The sequence below is a fragment of the Mandrillus leucophaeus genome, unplaced genomic scaffold (assembly GCF_000951045.1).
Source record: "Mandrillus leucophaeus isolate KB7577 unplaced genomic scaffold, Mleu.le_1.0 Scaffold79, whole genome shotgun sequence".
NCBI lineage: Eukaryota > Metazoa > Chordata > Mammalia > Primates > Cercopithecidae > Mandrillus > Mandrillus leucophaeus.
The window spans coordinates 2,043,666-2,064,636 of NW_012108585.1; the positions used below are offsets into that span (position 1 = coordinate 2,043,666).

At 37.9% G+C, this 20,971-nt stretch overlaps 1 protein-coding gene and 1 pseudogene across 2 annotated transcripts in view; one reads left to right on the top strand and one right to left on the bottom strand.

Moving 5' to 3' along the window:
- ADIPOR2 (adiponectin receptor 2) overlaps positions 1–20,971 on the top strand; it is a 110,593-nt gene that overhangs the window by 75,810 nt on the left and 13,812 nt on the right. For both annotated transcript variants that reach the window (XM_011967148.1, XM_011967149.1), the window contains one exon: positions 16,251–16,370. In XM_011967148.1, the coding sequence (XP_011822538.1) occupies positions 16,251–16,370 (120 nt within the window). The remainder of the gene's footprint in view (positions 1–16,250; positions 16,371–20,971) is intronic.
- Positions 760–1,532, bottom strand: LOC105529882 (annotated as a pseudogene).

Here is a 20,971-nt window from a genome sequence, read left to right on the forward strand (position 1 = left end):
TTTTTTTTTTTAAAGGAGCCAGTATAGTTAGAGCATGAGGAACTAGAGGGACGAGTGAAATGAGATGAGGTCAGTGGACCAGTCAGAGAACAGGTTATACAGGTTTATTGAAGGAATTTAAATTGTATTTGAATAAAATTGCCTGGCAAGTGGGCAACTTTTGGGGTGTTTAAACATGGAGACATTTGTGTTTTTAAAAATATCACTGTGGTTGTAGAATGGATTATTTGAAGACAGAATAGAAGAGGGACCCAGGTGTTAGAATATAGATGAGAGATGATGTCACTTGAAACAGCATGGTGGGAGCAGCAGAAATCTAGGGAAATGGCTAGATTCTGGGTATATTTTGTGGGCCGAATCAACAAGACCTCCTGATGGATTAGCTGTAGAGTGAGGAAAATAGAGGAATCAAGGCTGATTCTCTGAGCTGAACTGAAATGGTAAAGCAAGAGGGAGAAGCGGATTTAAAGTAGGGAAATCAAGAGCGGTGTTTTGGAAATGTGAGATTCGAGATTCTTAGTAGATATCTTAGAAGAGATTGAGGAGGCAGTAACTGTATCACTATAAGATTTTTATGTACCACTGTTTCTTAACTATTTTTAAAACTGATACTGTTATTACGGGATCTAAGGAATTTTCAAGCTTGAAAGAATTTCAGGCTAGCCGATTTGAGATTTATAATGTCAATAAAATTCTGTTTATCATTCCACATTATTTTTAATTACGTACAAAGATCTAGCATGTCACCCAGGGACCATTTCACCCACTGCTCTGTTTGGTCGCCAGTCTTTTGTCTCTCTTTTCGGCAATGGTTAGGCGGATATCCTTTCCTCAGGGAAGAGAAATCCGTGGTTTGTTGCCCTTGCCAATAACAAAAATGTTGGAAAGTTTAGTGGCAAAGCCATTGGCATCTTTCATGTGAACCACATCAAAAGATCCAGGGTGCCTTTCTCTGTTGGTCATCACACCAGTTCTTCCCAGGTTAGCACCTACAGTCACCATACACAGGTTACCAGTGTCAGACTTGATGAAATCGGTAATCTTGCCAGTCTCCAAATCAATCTGAATGGTATCCTTCACCTTGATGAGGGAATCAGGGTAGCAGATGGTGCCGAGCATCATGAGTCACCAGATGAGGGATTCCTTTTGTGCCCACAAAGATTTTTCTCACTTTGTATTTAGCCTCCTCAGGTGTAATAGGATGTACAGCAAAGCAACCCTTGGTGTCATAGATCAGACGGAAATTCTCTCCCGTCTTGTCAATGCTGATGACATCCATGAATCCAGCAGGGTAGGTTATATCAGTTCAGACCTTGCCATCGATCTTAATGAACCTCTGCATGTAATCTTCTTTACTTCATCTCCTGTCAGGGCATACTTAAGTCTGTTCCTTAGGAAGATGATAGGAGTAACTCTCTCAACTTGTGGGGACTAGTGGATGGACGAGGAGCAAACTCATTGGTCAGTTTATCCAGCATCTAATGCTTTGGAGCTGCTACCCACTTCCGATGCTTCTCGGGACCATGCGCCATGGCTGCTTAGGCAAGGAAAGCAAAATATATTTTTAGAGTCCAGAACTTGCCCACCCAATCACTTTTGTGTCAGATTTACATTAATTGATTTTTCTGTGTGTTGTAGTACTATATATTTTTGTTTACTGTCTTCACTGGTTGGAGTGTTATCTTCTGTAGATAATATTTGTGTTTGAATTTCACTAATAAGTAATTAGGTGGATGGGATTTTTCCCATCCTTATGAATGAACTCATTTATTGCCCTGAAAGCCTCTATTTGATTTTCGTTTAATCTTGAGCTAATGCAGAAGTTAGCAGTATGAACAAAAGAACCATTTTTTCTTTCATTTGTTTTAATAGATTTTTATATGAGGAGCCAAGGAATGAAAGGATCCATAGGTTGTGGAATATTAGAGCTGAAAAGACCCTCCAGAGTCATCTTGTTTGCCTTCCTCAATTTACCAGTGAGGAAATTGTGTTTTTATTCCTAATGAAAATTTGTCTTGTGTGTGTTGTTTCTCTTTGGAGTTGAAGTTCCTTGCTGAAAAAGAGAATCTATATGCAGTACTGTCCCTTGCTGCCAATTTCATGGTTGATGTATAGTGCACATGGGAGCTAGAAAAGAAAGGGGATAGAGTTACAGAGAACTGCAGTTTTGGGACTGAAATAAAAGGCAGAATATTAATATCTTAGTGATTTGAGGAGCTCTGTACTGATTCTTTGTTTGTGTTTGCAGAAAGGACTCATCTCTTAAAATTTTCGGTTTTGAAGTTGAAACGTCTGAACTGTAGACTGCAGCCTTCTCAATAATTCTAGTAATACCTTAGTTGTATCACTTTCATAGACATTATCTCATTGGCTTCTCAAAACTGTGCTCTGAAATAGAAAGAGCAGATATGATTTCTTTTTGAAAGTGGACGAAAATAGGATTTAGAAAGGTTAGTAATTTGCCCAAGGTAATGTGACAAAATGAGAGCATGTGCTGAGTCTTCTGACTGCGCTTTCTGCCGAACAAAGCTGCCTTTATGAGAATTGGCACCAGATTGACTTAATGTTTCTGAATTCCAAACTCAGTCCCTGAGTGTTTATATTGGACCTAGAGATTAGATTCAGTAGTTGGTCTTGTTTTTTGACAGAAGTTGTTGCAGACTCATTTTCTGTTAGGCCAGGGTAATTTTGCATCTCAGATGCATTCTAACTTTGTAATGGGTTTTCTGTTTATTTGGAAAGCAAATAAAACGAATATATCATAGTACAGTCGTTCACATTCCTAACAATTTTGCATCATTTTCTTTGTTTTTTCCCCTTTTTTAGAAGATGCAGATCTTAACTAAATTTCTTAGGCTTCATTTAAAACATGATGGCAGCCCTTACGCTGTCTTAAGTTGTGGAGATTGGCATTCACATGCCAATCGTGAATAAGGATAAAAGCAAAATAGGAAAAGCACCAGGGGTGTCTCGTTTTTTATTAAGTGTAATTCTGAATTTATAAAGTAAGATTTAAGGTAATTATGTGCATTACAGACTGGTATCTTTTTGTACAAGTCTTTATTTACTGCCAAGTTTCTTTAAATCAATAAACCTATTAGGAGTGCCCACCTGATCACATATTGCCCTTTATAGAAAAGTACAAACGCCAGGATTTTATTCCAGGCCTGCTGAATCAGAATCTTTGGATCCTGGGTGTATTTTTTTTGTTTCACAACTAAGATGCTCACTACTGTTTAAAAACCTCCTTTCTGGCCAGGTGCAGTGGCTCACACCTGTAATGCCAGCAATTTGGGAGGCCGAGGCAGGCAGATCACGAGGTCAGGAGTTGGAGACCAGCGTGTCCATCATGGTGAAACCCTGTTTCTACTAAAAATACAAAAATTAGCTGGGTGTGATGGCAGGCACCTGTAATCCCAGCTACTCGGGAGGCTGAGGTAGGAGAATCGCTTGAACCTGGGAGGTGGAGGTTGCAGTGAACCGAGATCGCATTACTGCACTGCAGCCTGGGTGACAGGGTAAAACTCTGTCTCAGGGAAAACAAAACAAAACAAAACACCTCCTTCTGGTAGGAGATAGTTAAGGGAAAAAAAATAAAAATAATAATAATAAAAAACAGAAAAACAACCAAACCAGTCCCTATTTTTTATACTTATTTATTTTAAATAAGTATTTTATTTAAAATAGTTAATGTATTAAAAACTTCTTAGCAACATGCTTTGCAAAGAAATCTCAACACATTCTCTGAGGATTATTAGGAAAATGAAGTTAGATTTATTTACTGTTTGTTAAAGGAGAATATCACATTTACTCACAGTTGACTCTGAAAAATTTTTTTTGAGATAAATTTTACATACCATAAAATTAACCCATTTAAAGTGTACAATTCAATGGTTTTATTAGTCACAGGGTTGTACAACCATCACTTCAATCTTTATGACATTTTCATCATCCCCTAAAGAAAACCTTTAACCCATTTGCCATCACTTCCCATCTCTACCCCCAACCCTAGGCAACCTCTAGTCTACTTTCTGTTTCTATGGCTTTGTCTATTCTGGACTTTTTAATAAATGGAATTGTAAGACATGTGGTGCTTTGTATCTAGCTTCTTTTACTTAGCATAATGTTTTTAAGTTTCATCAATATTGTAGTATGTACCAATACTGCATTCCTTTTTATGACTGAATAATATTCCATTGTATGGATATACAGAGGTCCTTTCTTATTTGTGGTTTCACATTCTCTGGTTTCAGTTACCCCTGGGGCAACCGAGATCTGAAAATATTAAATGAAAAATTCAGAAATAATTTATAAGTTTTAAACTTTGTGCTGATCTGAGTGGTGTGATGAAGTCTCACACCTTTCTTGCCCTGTCCTGTCTTACCCAGGAAATGAATCATCCCTTTGTCCAGCATATCCACGCTGCAGATGGCTGGCTACTTACTTAGTAGCCATCTTGTTATAAGGTCACAGATCACAAGAAGCCTGAGTACAGTACGCTAAGATATTTTGAGTGAGAGCGCATATTCACATAACTTTTTTTTTTTACAGTATATTGTTAAAATTGTTCTATTTTATTATTGGTTATTGTTAATCTCTTACTATACCTCATTTATAAATTAAACATTGTTATAGGTATGTATGTATAGGAAAAAAACACAGCATATATAGGGTCCAGCACTATCCATGATTTCAGGCATCCTCTGGGGGTCTTAGAACATATTTCCTGTGGACGGGGAAGCTACTGTACTATAGTTTATCTATCCAATAATGATTGATGGACACTTGGGTTGTTTACACTTTTCGACTGTTGCAAATAATGTTGCTGTATCATTCATGTAAAAGCTTTTGTATGGATTTGTTTTCATTTCTGTTGGGTATATACTCAGGAGGGATTTTTCTGGATTATATGTTAACTCTGTGTTTAATATTTTGAGTGTTTTTCATAGCAGCTGCACCAGTTTATATTCCCACTAACAATGTGTGGGGGTTCCACTTTCTCCACACCCATACTAACTATTGTTACTATATTTTGAATATAACTGTCCTAGTGGGCGTGAAATGGTATTTCCTCATAGTCAGTTAACTCTTGAGCTTTTATCAAGAGACCTGCCTAGGTTAGCTTTGCTCAGGATTTTGAATATTAACCTCTTTGAGGAATTTGGAAATAGAAGCTAAATTCAAACTTACTATAAAACTCAAGTTGTGTCAATTTAACTTCAAATGGTCTTCTCATTGTCTGTTCTGCCATTACTTTAAGCCACCACCATCTTCCATCTGGAATACACCTCCTGTCAGGACTTCTGTTTTGTTTCTTGTACTGTCCAATATATTCTTCACACAGTTCCTAGAGAGAGCTCTTAAAAATGCAAAGTTTATTATGCCATTCCCATTTAAGAAATTCATTTGTTTCCCACTGCACTTTTGGTAAAATCCCAAATCCTTTCTATAACCTGTAGGATCCTGGGTGATCTCACTGCTACCCTATCTGTCCAACTTCATTTCAGGACATTCTTCTCCATGTTCATTGAGCTGCAACCGTATTGGCCTTATTTCAGTTTCTTAAACAGGCTGGGCTCTTTGCAGCTTCAGAGCCTTCAAACATGGCTCTTTCCTCTGCCTGGAGTGTTCTTACACCCACACCTCTGCCTAACTGCTGCTCATCCTTCAGTATTCAGGTTAAGTTCTCTACCCCCACTTCATTCTGTATCAGGTTTCCCATTGTTATCTTTAATCACCTTTTATTTTCTGTTACAGTGCGTATCATGACATATATTTGTGTGACTTTTATATTTATGTTTATAAACTTATAGATACAACATATTTTATAAAGATTTTTAATTATTTAGTAATTGTTTTTGCTTGTAGACTCTTCAGTTCCATGGTGGTAAGAATCTTGCCTTTTTGTTTTCCCCTGGTATCCTCAGAGTCTAACCTGATCTTTGAGTGGCATATAACAAACAGTTGTTGAATGAATTTATCAACAACAAATTTAAAGTTCTGTGTCTAAGTGGTTTCAAGTAGTTTCTTTAAAGAGATGTACAAAAGGAGCCCATGGGGAGGTATACTATTTAGATGCTTAGGGAAGCTTAACTATTCTACTTCTTTAATCTTCGAGAGAATAAATGCATTCTTATCAGGAGAATAATGATAGTTCACTTTTATTGATCTTTTACAATGGATGAAGCAATTTTTGAGCTCTTTTGAATATATTATTCATTCCTACAGTAGCCTTATGGAATAGATATTATTAGAATCTGTTTTACAGATGAGGAAACTGAGGTTTCATGTGAATGTATGTGTATTGTACACCGGGACTCTTGTCCAGGGGGATGATATACTTTTTCTCTTCAGAGGGGCAGGATTTTCTTTTCATTGGTTTATTGTAAAAAGTGCGATATGGCAATTTCAATGGTTATTTGCCTTTAATACATTTTAAAGTACATTATTTCCATAGATGATCAGACTTGTGGAAAAAGAGACTCTGTGATAGGTGATAGTGATCCATTGTAGTTGTGGAACTGGCTCTCAAGTAACATTGAATAAAGTACCTGTGTGTACAGTTAGATTACGCTTACCTGTGCATAGGAATCCCTTCCTTATTTGAGGTGATGGAGAGGTTAGTCTCTTCGATTCCTTATGAAGCAGAATGGATTTTTAGAAAGAGTATTAGAAACTAAATACTTTGAAATTGAAATCTCTGCAGTAGGAATCTGTATTTGTCACAAGCTCCCCTATGTGATTGTGAGACACACTTAAAGGTTGAGAGCCAATGATCACAGTTTTCTTTTCATAATACATATATGTAAGTTCCAGACCAGCAGGAATTACATCAGGGTAAAGCTGGGCCTCGAGGAGCTGAGTGTTTCCTCTTTTGTAAATGCAGTATGTAATAGTATGCCTCTTGTCTCACAGGGTTGTAATGAGAATAACTTAGTGCATGTGAAGCAGCGGTAACACTGCCAGGTACAGAGAAAGCACTTAATAAATGTTAGATGTAGCATATCATTGGAGGTGTATATTTGGGTCAAAAAGAAAAGACTTCCTCTGTTATATCCAAAGGACAAAGTTAATCTCTCTTTATTTCTTTTTGTTTTTATTAGATTTGTATTTATCTTATAAAAAATAGATTGGTGGTTATCTGTCTCCACTCACTTGAACATGTTTATCCTCTGCATCCAAAGTAGTCCAGGAATGGCTGGACCTGGTGGCTCACGCCTGTAATCCTAACAACTTTGAGAGGCTGAGGCAGGCAGATGGCTTGAGCCCAGGAGTTCGAGATCAGACTGGACAACATGGCGAAACCTTATCTCTACAAAGAATACAAAAATTACCCGGGCCTGGTGGCATGTACCTGTAGTCCCCAGCTACTTGGGAGGCTGAGATGGGAGAATCACTTGAGCCCAGGAATTTGAGGCTGCAGTGAGCCATGATTGTGCCACTGCATTCCAACCTTGGCAACAGAGGAAGACCCTGGCTCAAAACAGAAAATTACACAAATGTATATTCCAAGAATATTGTATTTGTGCAGTATTTAAGTAAAGAAATGAATGATTAAACCTGAGTTTTAGTCCTGGCTGTATTGCCAGCCAGATGTGTGACTTTGGCTAATTTTCTTGATTTCTTTGGGTTTCATTTTCCTTACATTAAAATGGAGATGTTTAACTGGGTAATAAACATCTAAGATTTTCTTATCCTCAAAATTTCTGTGGTCCCCGACACTATATTAATACTTTTTTGTAATGGGATAAAAAATGAGTGAGGGTCATAGTTTACTTTTTTCACAAATCATTCCAGTTAAGTATCTTTGCTTAAGCAGCCCTTTTAATGCCTTCTTTGATAACTTTTATCATGCCTGGTTTTATTTAGTGAAGCCATTTCTGTGGACTAGTAAATAATTTTGTAGGAAACAGTTTGGTAAAAGGAAAAAAGCAGGGTTTTGTACTCCGAGTGACCTGAATTTGTATCCCTGATCTCTTCTATATCATTATTTTTCAAACTTCTGCGTAGGAGGATCCTTCAAAGAAAAATGACAAAAACCTTATTAAAGCATTACACACATATACACGTAGATATATCATAAGTGGATAGTTTGATAAACTTTTATAAACTAGACACTCCTGAATAACCAGCACTCCTGGAGGTTCCTTATTACCTCCTCACACTAACTGCCTATTCCCACTCCCTCAGAGGGAACCATTACCCTGACTTCTAATGGCATAGATTAATTTTGCTTCTTTTGTACTTTATCTCATTGTAATGATTCCATATATACTCTTGTATCTGGCTTCTTTTGCTCAGTATCATGTTTGTGAAATTCATCTGTATTTTCTGGGTATAGCTGTAGATTGTTCATTTGTATTGGTCTGTGGTATTTCTTTATGTTACTGTACCAATTTTTATTTTATTTATATGAAGGCAATCTGGGTTGTATCTAACTTGGGGCTATTATAAATAGTGTTGCTATGAACATTCCAGTACTTGCTTTTTAGTGAGCAAATGTATACACTTCCATTAGCTACATACCTGTGAGTGGAATTACTGGGTTAGGAAGACGATCCCATTCTCCCTTCAAACATCAGAAATATTTAACAGACCTCACTACATGATACTCACATTTTAAATATTAGTTTGAAAAAACTACATGATAGAAATTGGCTATGAATTCAGTTCATCTTAAGTGAATTTGTATTGTGTAATTCACGGAGCACCTACATGTATTTTAAAGTAGTTATACCTGCTTTATGAATGAGACATTTATTCAGTCTACAGAAAACATTTAATGTGCATATACACTTGCATAATATTTGAAGTAATTAGCCAAGAAAGATAGTGGTGTTAGGTTGGGAATTAAGGTACGACTTAGAGCTGTGTGCCTTTTCGTGGCTTCTATTTCTTCATTTACCATGCTTGATCTAGATTTCCACTTAATAAAATGGGAATGGAAATATACTCATTTCAGAAACTTGTTATGAAGGTTTGATTAATTTGTAAAAATCACTTAGTACAGTGTCTGGCATGTAGTGTATAATAAATAATAATTGTTACTCTGTCCTTCCTTTATAATAGTACTTGACTACTATAACTGTAGTAAATCCTGATAAACACATCTTGAAGTTATCCACATATCTCAGCCACCCTTGACTTCAACAACCTTTTCATAAAGGTGATTTCTAAATCTATCATCATAGTGCTGTCTTCTTTTTTTTCCCCTAGACCCTTCAAATGAGAAGTGTTTTCTTCTTTATTGGACTTTTAACCATTTCAAATTGAACTAATGTTAAACTAAGGTTAACTGTCCACTCCCCCACCAGCTTTTCCTTCTATTCTAACCTCCTAATCCTAATTTCTCTTAAATAATGCCAACTTTCTTTCACGTACTCAAACTTGGTTCCTAGACTGTCAAAGTGGCAGGGATCCCAAAAGTCATTTAGTTTAGTGGACACACGGATGCTTTAATCCTTCTTCAGATGTTTTTAGTTTCTTTACCATGTGTTGGCACTTTGGACTTGAGAAGAGAAGACAGAGTTTTTGCCCTTAAGCAGCATGTAGTTTAGTTGGAGAGACAGGTAAACCGGTACATTTGTGGTGAGTGCTGTGTGATTTTATGCACAGATTACTATGGTAGTAACTCCAGCTGCAAATGGATTTAGCTAAGAAAGGACTAAAGGACATTCTAGACAAAGGGAACAGCAGATGTGAAGATTCAGAAGCAAGATATAATATGGTGCCTGTAGGGAATAGTAATAATAATAGCTAATGTTTATTGAGTACACACTTGCACATACTGATGTCTGAACCTGAAAAATGTCCAGCATAGTTGGAATGAAAGGTCAAGGTACAATGGGGTGGAGGATGTGGTAGTAAGACAAGACAGCTAGGGCCTGAAATCTAGGTCTTTAGCCTCCTGGTCCAGTATTATACCATCATTCAAATTTCTTTTTGAAATTTATATCAGTTTCAAATTTTGTGTAATGCGTACTGGTTGAAATGATTAGATCATTGCCTCTAGGCCTCTGACCCTAAAGCCTGGACTCTTAACTATATTTGCTAAAGTGTATAGTTAGGAGGCATTCTGTAAGCTTTTGGACAAAAATATGGAGGCGTTTCAAACCAGGTTGTCCTAATCTTTGTATTTATGGCTCCCCTCTGCCTCCTGCTCCCTTTCTGAGCTTTCAAGATATTAGGTTGAATAAAGAGATCAGCCTTTATGGTTGTCCTACTTTTCCTCTGCTCCAGATTCTTCTTTATAAATTGGGAGATAAGGAACTTTTATTCATTCAACCTTCATATTCTGTTAAACTGGTTTACTTTAACCAAACTCAAGAATGCCACTATATAATAGTTTATTATAAGAAAACTAACTTGTAAATAGACTCTTGTCAGTCACTTCATTTTATTTTCATGGAGAAGTCTGCTTAAGAAATTCAATTAAGATTAGAGGCTGGGCGTGGTGGCTCACCCCTGTAATCCCAACTTCTCGATGAAGCAGGAGAATCGCTGGAACCCTGGAGGCAGAGGTTGCAGTGAGCCGAGAGAGCCGAGACCACGCCATCACACTCCATCCAGCCTGGGGGGACAAGAGCGAGACTTCGTCTCAAAAAAAAAAAAAAAAAAAAAAAAAGATAGAATTGCTATTTGAGAATTTTTAAGAAACTGAGTGATTTTAAAGATCTTTTCCATCAAGCTTTGATGGAAGTCAGAGTACATATATTTCTAGGCAGGCCAGAATGAATATTCATGTAGACTACATATTGCAGTTATTCTTTTGGAGAATACTGGGTATATATCCATCAATACTTATTCTTCAGCTGTCTTTTTTTATTTTTATTTTTGTGGATAGCTTTGTTTCCACAAACTTCTTTGTTTTCATTTGTTAGTAATATCAGCTTGCTAATGCCCTTGGTACACATTTCCAGTTTCTAAAGTTAAGGCTGGCTTCAACCTGTCACCTTGGAAAAAGACCATAAAAATCACCTGTTGATCAAACTAAGCCAAGTTTATTATATACTCCAGTAAGGGTGAACACTGCCTTAAAGTCTCCTAGAAGTATTTCAGAAAGAAAGTATTGGATATGGATATTTACAGGGTTTTGGGGTCTGGGTTCAAGTAGTTTAAGGAGATTTTACTTGGCCCTGTGCTAAGTTTGTGATAGAATTCTTGGATCAAGTCTTGATAAACAAGTACTTATTTGATAAGTGAGCATGTTTGCCCAGTTGAGCAATTTATTATTCTAAGGATCGAATTGTGCAGTCTGTCGTTCAGTTGAATGAGTTTTTGAGAAATTCCTAAAGCTAATGATGAAGTTATTTACTGGTTTGCATTCTTACCTTCCTGGGCAATAATTTCCTAGAACAAATAATAAAGTTATGTTGATATAGGGGCCATAGATCTTAGTCCTCATAATTCAGCTATGTGAATGCAGAAGGTCTCAGTTCTAAATGACATTTATAAAGGCAGACAAATTTTAATCAAAGGTTTACTGTTTCCAGCCCTGGGTACTGTACCATTTCTTGACCTTTTTTGTCTAATTGTGGATGGTAGATAGTATCATGATTGGGAGTCTTTGTGAAACTTTGTGCACTTCCACTAACATTTAAATACATCATTTATGTTTTGCTACTTTCCTAAATGCACCTGAAGCTTTAGTTGAACTAGTAGTCTCTTTTTCTCAACATGATACTTTTGCTTTTCCCACTTGGTTATTTTCCTTTATCTCATCTTTGCAAAATTTTTATTCTTCATGCAGCTTTTCCTGAACCTTATCATTTCTATCTTTGAACTAGCTATACCTTTTTTTCCTATGATAGTTATTTATGTGGCTAATTTAGCACTTTATTAGATTGTAAGTTCATGGAAGATAGAGACTATGTTTTATTCATCTTATTTTTAATCATCTAATAAATATTTGTTAAGCTGAATTACTCTGTTGAATGGAGTTAGGCCAAAACCAATAAATACCCAATAGGTTTGTGAATTATTTTCATATTAGGCTGATCTTAAAGACCTTTTATCTTTATCACTATGGTTCTGTCTTTCCAAAGGTAAAGTGTACTCTGGAAAATTCTCATTTTAGATTGCAGTTTGGACAGATCATCAAAGTCAAGTGTTACTATGTTTTGAAATACAGTCAGCAAAGTTCTCACAGATGGACTTTACTGAAAACAGATGGTGGGAGGGAAGAGATATTTCAAAATGTCTGTGTGCTCATTTCAAAGCATTGACCTCTACAAATTTAAATATAATAGTTATTCATAGAAAAAGCTGGAGAATTAAGTTTTATGCCTTTATTCTTGGCAGCTTTGGTTTTGTTTAATCTTTCACAATGTCGTGTATCTTGTCATAATTTTGTTGAGGGTATGTGGTAAGGAGTATGACAACAGAAGCAGAACATAGCATGTATGTGATCATTGACTATAGATACAATTTATTCAGAAATATCTTTGGGTACTGTGGTTTGGTGGCTGTTGGATGGAAGTTAGAAATAGTAATTTCACTCATAATAGTCCTTTGGACTTAATATTGGAAGACAGAGACTGTTTTAAATATAGTGGCTGCATAGTCTTTCCAAGCCGTCAGTGTGTGACGTACGGGATACTCTAGGGAAAGTCTTTTTTATCCTGTGTTTTAGCCAGTGTGTAACTCTGCCACTGTATTCCTACTTTATCCTCTCTCTAACCCAGGGAACTGCATTTACCACCACCCACACCATGTGGATACCTCGTTAGCAACTCCAGAATACTTGAACACAATAAATAGTTAATTATGGTCTAGTATTTTAATTTATCCTTTGAGAACACATTTGTGAATATTCCATTATACAAGGGTGAGAATTGGTCATAATACTTGGTAAATCAACAGATTTATTAATACTTTGCCCTTCTGAAGGAAATATTTTCGTTTTGTTTGTTTCTCTTGTTGCCCAGGCTGGAGTGCAGTGGCACGATCTCGGCTCACTGCAACCCCCACCTCCTGGGTTCAAGCGATTCTCCTGTGTCAGGCCTCCTGAGTAGCTGGGATTACAGGTGCGTGCCACCTCACCTGGCTAATTCTTGTATTTTTAGTAGAGATGGGATTTCACCATGTTGGCTAGGCAGGTCTCAACATCCTGACCTCAGGTGGTGCACCCGCCTTGGCCTCCCAAAGTGCTGGGATTACAGGCGTAAACCACTGTGCCTGGCCGGAAATAATTCTTTTATAAAGATTCTGAATCTTGCTCACATATTGGGATGGATGGAAATATTTATTTTTACTAAAGTCTTTTTTTTTTTTTTTTGAGACAGAGTGTAGCTCTGTTGCCCAGGCTGGAATGCAGTGGCCCGATCACAGCTCATTGCAACCTTGACCTTCTGGGGCTCAAGGAGTCTTCCCCTGAGCTTCTTGAGTAGCTGGGACTGCAAACAGCCACACAACACCACTCCTGGCTGATTTTTATATTTTTTGTGGAGATGGGGTTTTACCATGTTGCCCAGGCTGGTCTCGAGCTCCTGGGCTCAAGCCATCCTCCTGTCTTGGCTGCTATCAGTAGTCCTGTATGTAATCAGTTGCATTTAGCCTGATAATCAAAATTACTGATTGTGAGTAAGCGCATTGATTACTTACTGAATCATATTGATTCAGAGTGCAGTTTCATCAGGTTTTACTTAATGGTAGTATACATTAACCATATTGTGTTTTATGTGCATATTTGTAGTTTTGAAACTGCTGACAATAATTTGCATGAGAATAAAGACTGTTTCTGTTTCTCTGTGAAGAATCAAATACACGTTGAATATGCATAAATATTTGAGCTATTTTATATAACATATAATTTTATATTTTAAAATCAGTCTGCTATAATCGTTTCAAGCTATTGCCCGTTTTCAGGTTTTATATAATTTTAATGGAATTTTATCATTTTAATTTCATGTTTAATTAGGCACAGCCCTCATTAATCTATTGTTGAAAGTCTTCTAGAGCATTTATTAATTTAGCCATCATGTAAGTATGTTCTGGAAGCCATGGGGAAGAAGATAGACACTTAAAATCTAGTTTAGGAAATGATACACTAAAAATGTAAAATTCTATTAAACATTAAATAAAACAGTATAAATCAATAAAAGCTGTAATCAGATATTACTGTCAAATGAGAGGCACAGACTTAAGTGCTAAAGAAATCAGAAGAAGAAGTCAGAAGAAGAAACAGAAGTCAAAAGAAGCAACTGCTGTGGATTAGATAGGTTATGCAGTCTCTAGTGAAAATTGGTTCTTGGTGGGGTGGGCGGTGAAAAACTATTAAATACTACTATGGTTTGTAACCCCCCATAGGGCCACAGTACATAGATAGTATATCTGTGTTATTAAAATTCATGGGGATTAAGAAAGCAATCTAAAAATGTCCCAGGGCCGGGTGCAGTGGCTCATACCTATAATCCCAATATATTTGGAAGCTGAGGCAGGAGGATTGCTTGAGGCCAGGAGTTCAAGACCAGCCTGAGCAACATAGACCTCGTCTCTACACACACATAAACACGCATGTGCACACACAGACACAGTGGTGCATACCTGTAGTGCACGCTGCACACACATGTGCCCACGGTGGTGCACACACACACACGTGTGCACAGTGGTGCACACACACACACGTGTGCACAGTGGTGCACACCTGTAGCCCCAGCTGTTCAGGAGGCTGAGGTGGAGGATTGCTTGAGCCCAGGAGCTTGAGGCTGCAGTGAGCCATGATCGCACCACTGTACTCCAGGAGCCTGGGTGACAGAGCAAGACCCTGTCCCCTGTCTCAAAGAGAGAGAGGAAAAAAAAAAAAAAAAAAAAGGTCCCGGGCTTGGGGGTAGCAGTAATGAAAGAAAGGTTGAAGAACACGAGTTTAGGATAGTTAAAGAAGGGTTTTAAATAGCAACTATGAAGGTTAGTCATTGAAGGATAGATAGTACGTTTTAGATAAGCAAAGATGGGGAGGTTATTTTATTCAAGATGGTTTTCTTGGAGATTATATGTTTTTATAAAATCAGACTGGGTGTGTAACATGTCTCACATGCCACATCATAGCCTCTAGTGTCTTATAAACTGGAGAACAGGAAAATTAAAATCTCAGAATTTCCTTTTAAACAAGATCAAATGTAAAGTGTTGTAGTAGATTACCCATTGCCTCTGTGTTCATTCTTACCAATTAGTTTTTCGATTAGAGGTGGAGGATTCGTTCATTTCTTTGTGCAGTGATGCTAGCAGTACTGTTTGTCTAGACAGACTCTTGGTTAGGTAGGGAATTGTGGTTCTCTTGTGCTGTCTTATTCATTGAGTTAAAGAATTATAGAATTTTTTAGAGATGTAGAAGACTGTAGAGATTGTTTAAACTCCTCCCTTGATATATAGGGAGAAAATGGACCTGCAGCGAGGATCCGTTGATGTTAGTGGTAGAGCGGGCCTCACCACTTTGGTCTCCTGACTTCCAGTCTGCTGCCCTTCTTCTCACAATATCATTTTATCTAAACCAGTATGAACCTTGGTCTGGAGGCAGAAATTTTAATTTTAGTAATTTATCTCTTTAGACCATACCGGATTGTCACTTCTTTTTCCATTTGCCTATACAGATCAGTCATTTTCTTCAGAATGTGGGAAGGCAATGGGTTTTGGAGTTTGACTTTTCCACTTCAGCTTTAACCTTGGACAACTTATTTAACCTCTTTGTCTAATGCTCTTAATATGTTAAATGGGAATGAGAATACTTAATAAGGCGGTTGTTAGGATTAAGTTAGATGACCTATATATAAAGCCTTTTCCTCTGTGTTGGATATATTTTTTTAAAAATTTGTTATATGTTTTTCTCTCCTTTTTCTCTCTGCCACTAGAGTACTTACCACATTGTGTATCACAGTTATTTATTTCATGTGTCCCAGGTGCGAGTCTTGGAGGTTTTCCCCTCAGTAATTTCTCAATTTTATGTAATATTATTATGGTTCTATGACATAATTCTTAAAAAACAAACCAGTAAAGCCAGGAATTTGCTACTGAAACAAACACAGAGATGCTGCTATAGTAGACAGTTAATTCATCTGTCAGAGAAGAATTGAGTACTAGAGTTCATTTTTAATACTAATAATTCTATAATAAACTGACTTACTATATTGTTGATTCTTGTCTAAGGCCTTGTTTTAACCTTAAGAATTTCATTATAATTCTGCAAGGGAAATGTATTGATTGTGTCATTTGGCTCCCAGTCTCTGTCCTTGACTGTTTCTGTGATTGCCTTGCAGAGCTCTGAGGAACACGAGTGCAGTGATGAAGCTCCTCAGGAAGATGAGGGGTTTATGGGCATGTCCCCTCTCTTGCAAGCCCATCATGCTATGGAAAAAATGGAAGAATTTGTTTGTAAGGTAAGAGTGCAGTTTCTTGTCATTGTCATGCTATGTATTTAGCCCTTCCCAAACAGAAACCTTTAGAGAGAGTGGTAGTACTGTAGCCTTTGGTTTGCTTTGGGGAAGATTTGTGGCAAGATGGGGACAGAGGTGGTCTTGGGACTCTAATCTTGTTGAAGACACAATACATTTGTTGGCTTGTAGTAGCCATGATAAAGCTCTGATAAAACTAGGATATCCAGCTTTGAAACAAATATTTCCTAATGTAGATTAAGAGAGTAAATGTCTTACTGGTGGTTTAGACAAACAGAATGAAACATACTCAGAAGTGGTTGACGCCTGGAGATATGAAAATGCCCTCCTCAGGTCCCTTAAATTTCTTCTGCTGACTGACTGCAATGGCAAATGTACTGTTCTTTCTAGGGATTCTAGGAATTCTGAGTAATCAGGCTACTCTTGAGAGAGAAATTTTCCAGTTTTCATGTACATCTGGTATTTTCAGTTCAGCTGGTATATATTCTGTCTCTAAGGTTTTTCTTCCAGTCCATTGTCTGATTCCCTAGGACCTATTGTGGGATTCTCTTTTTTTTTTTTCTAAAATAGTAATTAGAATTGTGTTTGCCTGCTTAGAGAAAATAGACACACTGGTAAACTTGTAGGTACTTGATCAATCAGATCAATAAGGGACCTGGCAGGTAGAATCTAATTAACATAAGTCAGTCTGTCTGTGTGTATATAAATTGATTTATTAAACATTTCTGGAGAACTACTATTTAGAGAGAAATTTTTGTGACACTTAGCTTTTCATGGCTTTTATGAAACCAAAACTTTTTATGCACATGGTCTTTAGATACAGGAGACTATAGGTTTTCTTACATTCACAGTAATGCTGGAAATAATTGGGATCAGTGGACTTAGAATACTATCACTTTGGACCAGGGTATGAAAAGAGAACATTGTGATCTGAACATAGACATCCTTTCCAAGACTAAGGGTCCAGTGGGTTTTCAGGGGGAGTTTAAACATTTATGGGTCTGAAATAGAAAATTTTAGCCAGTTTGAAAATGAGTGAAGAAACTGAACAAAACAATAGATTCATTCTAGTGATCACTGTCTCAGGAGAATTAGCACAAAGGGATACAAAAGATTATTTTGTTTTTAAAATGAAAATTTGGTGTGAAGAAATCTCTCAAAGTTGGCAAATTTAGTATCTGGGCCATTAGGGAATTTTAATATTTAGAGATCAGCGGGTACTGTAGCTGACTTAACGGCCTTTTTGTCCTCCCTTTCTGAACAGAGAGCAAAGAATAAAGCAACTAAAACTCTAAATTAAACAGTGAATCGGAGAATAAATAGGGCAGGACATTTGTTTGCTACAAACTATGATCTTCTGAAGAAGAAGGGGTGTTGTAAATATCCCTTAGCAGTTTGTTTATGACAGCAGAATGAAGAGGCATCCTGTTACCCAGTGTTGTCTGGGGTGGCTCTACCCTGCCATGGCAGTGCAACTGACCACACTTGAAAACCAGCCATGTCTAGTGGTACAGGGATTCTATTTCTTGGATTGGAAGCGAGTAAACAGAGACAGTTTAATATGAAATGTACTGTGATCTTGGTCACTCTTTTTTCCCCTAGACTTCAGTTTTTGCTATTTTACCAGGATAACCAGGTCCATGTGGGAATAGGATGTGTGCTACGGGCAGTTTATTTGTTTTTGAAATTTATTTATTTTTGAGTCTCACTCTGTCGCAAGGCTGGAGTGCAGTGGTACAGTCTCCACTCACTGCAACCTCCGACTCCCGGGTTCAAGTGTTTCTCCTGCCTCAGCCTCCTGAGTAGCTGGAATTACAGGCGTGCGCTACCATGCCCGGCTAATTTTTGTACTTTTAGTAGAGATGGGGTTTCACCATGTTGGCCAGGATGGTCTCGATCTCCTGACCTCGTGATCCGCCCACCTCGGCCTCCTATAGTGCTGGGATTACAGGTGTGAGTCACTGTGCCCGGCTGTTTTTTAAAGAAATGTTTCTGTGCACTTTATGGTCTAATATACCCACATACCCAGTGGATTATTGCTAAGATATTTGTCTTTGTCAAGCTTATAAATAAATATGTCTTTGGCTAAGCTGTGATCTTATTCTTTTATTCTAGGGGGTAAAAGAGGATATAACTATTTGTGTTGGAATTTGGCTGACTATATATGACTCCAAGTTGAGAATGAGGGTGCAGTGTCTGTTGAGTGTGTCACTAGTTGCAGTGTAATTAAGAAAGTATAGCTCCTTGTCTCAGTATTTAGACCACTAGAACATTTGTTTAGAAATAACAGGAAAAATCACTCTGAAATTATATGCATATATAACCAGTAAGAAACTCACATATTCTTTTTGAATGTAAAAAGGGAACATATGACTCTTTTGTCTATGTGGGGTAGCAGAGTAGCACTTTGGATACAGCAGAGCTGTGTGCACATTGTGAATTGCCTTGAAGATGTAAGGATTGATTTCTATCTTCCTCTCCCTCTCAGAAAATAAAATGCCCCCAAAGTAAGGTAATAGCAACATTTTGTAAGGTTAATCTCAACAATAGTGGTCTTTTCCCAAATTCAAATTTGATGCAAAAAATTCAGTATCTTGGTCTGTCTCTGACACTAAAAGAAGCAGACTGCAGAGGTTGAGAGACTTCCAACAGTTCCAACAGAAGGGATACTGGATCCCTGACTCCCTTTCTCTCCTCTCCATAAAGTCCTGTGGAAGATCTTATACAGCTACTTTTGTAAGTGGTAGTACTATTAGCAGCAGATGTTAAAAATAAAGATTAGTCTTTTGGCATTATTGTATTTTATCGTATGTTAGGAGCAAGCATAGAATAGCCAGATTTGCACCAGTAACCATAGACCCCAAGTTTTGAGTTGGAAGGGGAGGAAGGAGAGGTTATGTATGGCTGGGGGCAGGAAGAACAGGGAAGAGGCAGGGGGGCTAGTTTGGATAGAGTGTTAAGAGGGACACATCTGTTCTTAAACTGTTAGTCCTCACTTCCTTCGGAGGTAGAGATGTTACACAGAGGATTAGTTCTTTTACAAGTATCTGTAAGGAAGTAAGAGAGCAGAGAACAAGAAACAGGTTGTGGATCAGAAGGAATGGGCACAGTAGCTGGGAGTAAGTGGCAGTCTTTCCACAGCGTAGAGAGAGCACCAGGTTTCTGTGGCTTACCCATATTGTCACAAGACCCCTGTAGTGGGTAGGGTGGAGGTCATTGTCTGAAGGTGAATCTTGCTGATTTGTAGCCTGGATTCTTGCTTTATAGGGTAATAGACTGGAAGAACTGCTCAGCCCACATTAGCTGGAAGATAGACCCTGTGCCTGCCATTTTTCCTCGCATCCTTCTGTCTAGCAGAAGCAAGTTAGTCAAGATTAAGTGGTCCTTGTGGTGTGAGCTCTTGAGGCTATGAGACATTAAAAGAAGCAGAGTGCAGAGGATGACAGACTTCCTACAGAGGGGATATCAGACTCCTGATCCCTTTTCCTCTAGAATCTGATGCGGGAGGGACCATGAGGAAAAGGGAGGAAAAGGGCGCTGAGGGACTGAAAGGGCAGTTTAGGGCTGAGCTGCTTTACCATCTCTCTGCAGCACGAGCAGGAAGGTGGATTAGACACTAACTGTCCCGCAGGAGATAGCCCCTGGGGATAGTCATATACTGTCTTTGGAGTAGATGCGAGGAATTACCAACTAATTCATGAAATGCTTTGTGTCATTTTGTTTGATCTTCATGATTTCCTTATGAAGTAACTGAAGCACTAATTTACAAATGAAGGAACTTCAGGTTGGAAGTTTTATAATTAATTAAAGGCCGAGCGCGGTGGCTCACGCCTGTAATCCCAGCACTTTGGGAGGCCGAGGCGGGCGGATCACAAGGTCAGGAGATCGAGACCACAGTGAAACCCCGTCTCTACTAAAAAAATACAAAAAATTAGCCGGGCGCGGTGGTGGGCACCTGTAGTCCCAGCTACTCAGGAGGCTGAGGCAGGAGAATGGTGTGAACCCGGGAGGCGGAGTTTGCAGTGAGCCAAGATCGCGCCACTGCACTCCAGCCTGGGCGACAGGGCGAGACTCCGTCTCAAAAAAAAAAAAAAAAAAATTAATTAACTCTCATATTGCTAGTTAATGCCAGGGATCCACAATTTTCTGACTCCTGTGCTCTTTCTTTTCTGCTTCATCATATTTGTGTGGTGGGAAGAGAAGAAAGAGTAAGATGGAGGGAGAGATTTTAGCAAAAGGCATAAAAGTGTGATTCTATGTAATTCTGTTTTTACCAATAGGAATATTAAAAATAAAATGTTCATATTTAATACCACAGGGATTTATCAGGGGTAAAGTCTGTTATATAGGATGAAGGGGGTCTGTATGAGTGAGACTTTGGAACCTTCATCCCACCGTTAGCCAGATAGAAACAAAGTTTGAAACCACTCTTTTAGGGCATGTCCTATAAATTTATTTACTCTTTCCTTTTCCTAAGGTCCCCACTTAAAAATACCTCTTTCTTTCTTTCTTTCTTTCTTTCTTTCTTTCTTTCTTTCTTTCTTTCTTTCTTTCTTTCTTTCTTTCTTTCTTTCTTTTCTTTCTTT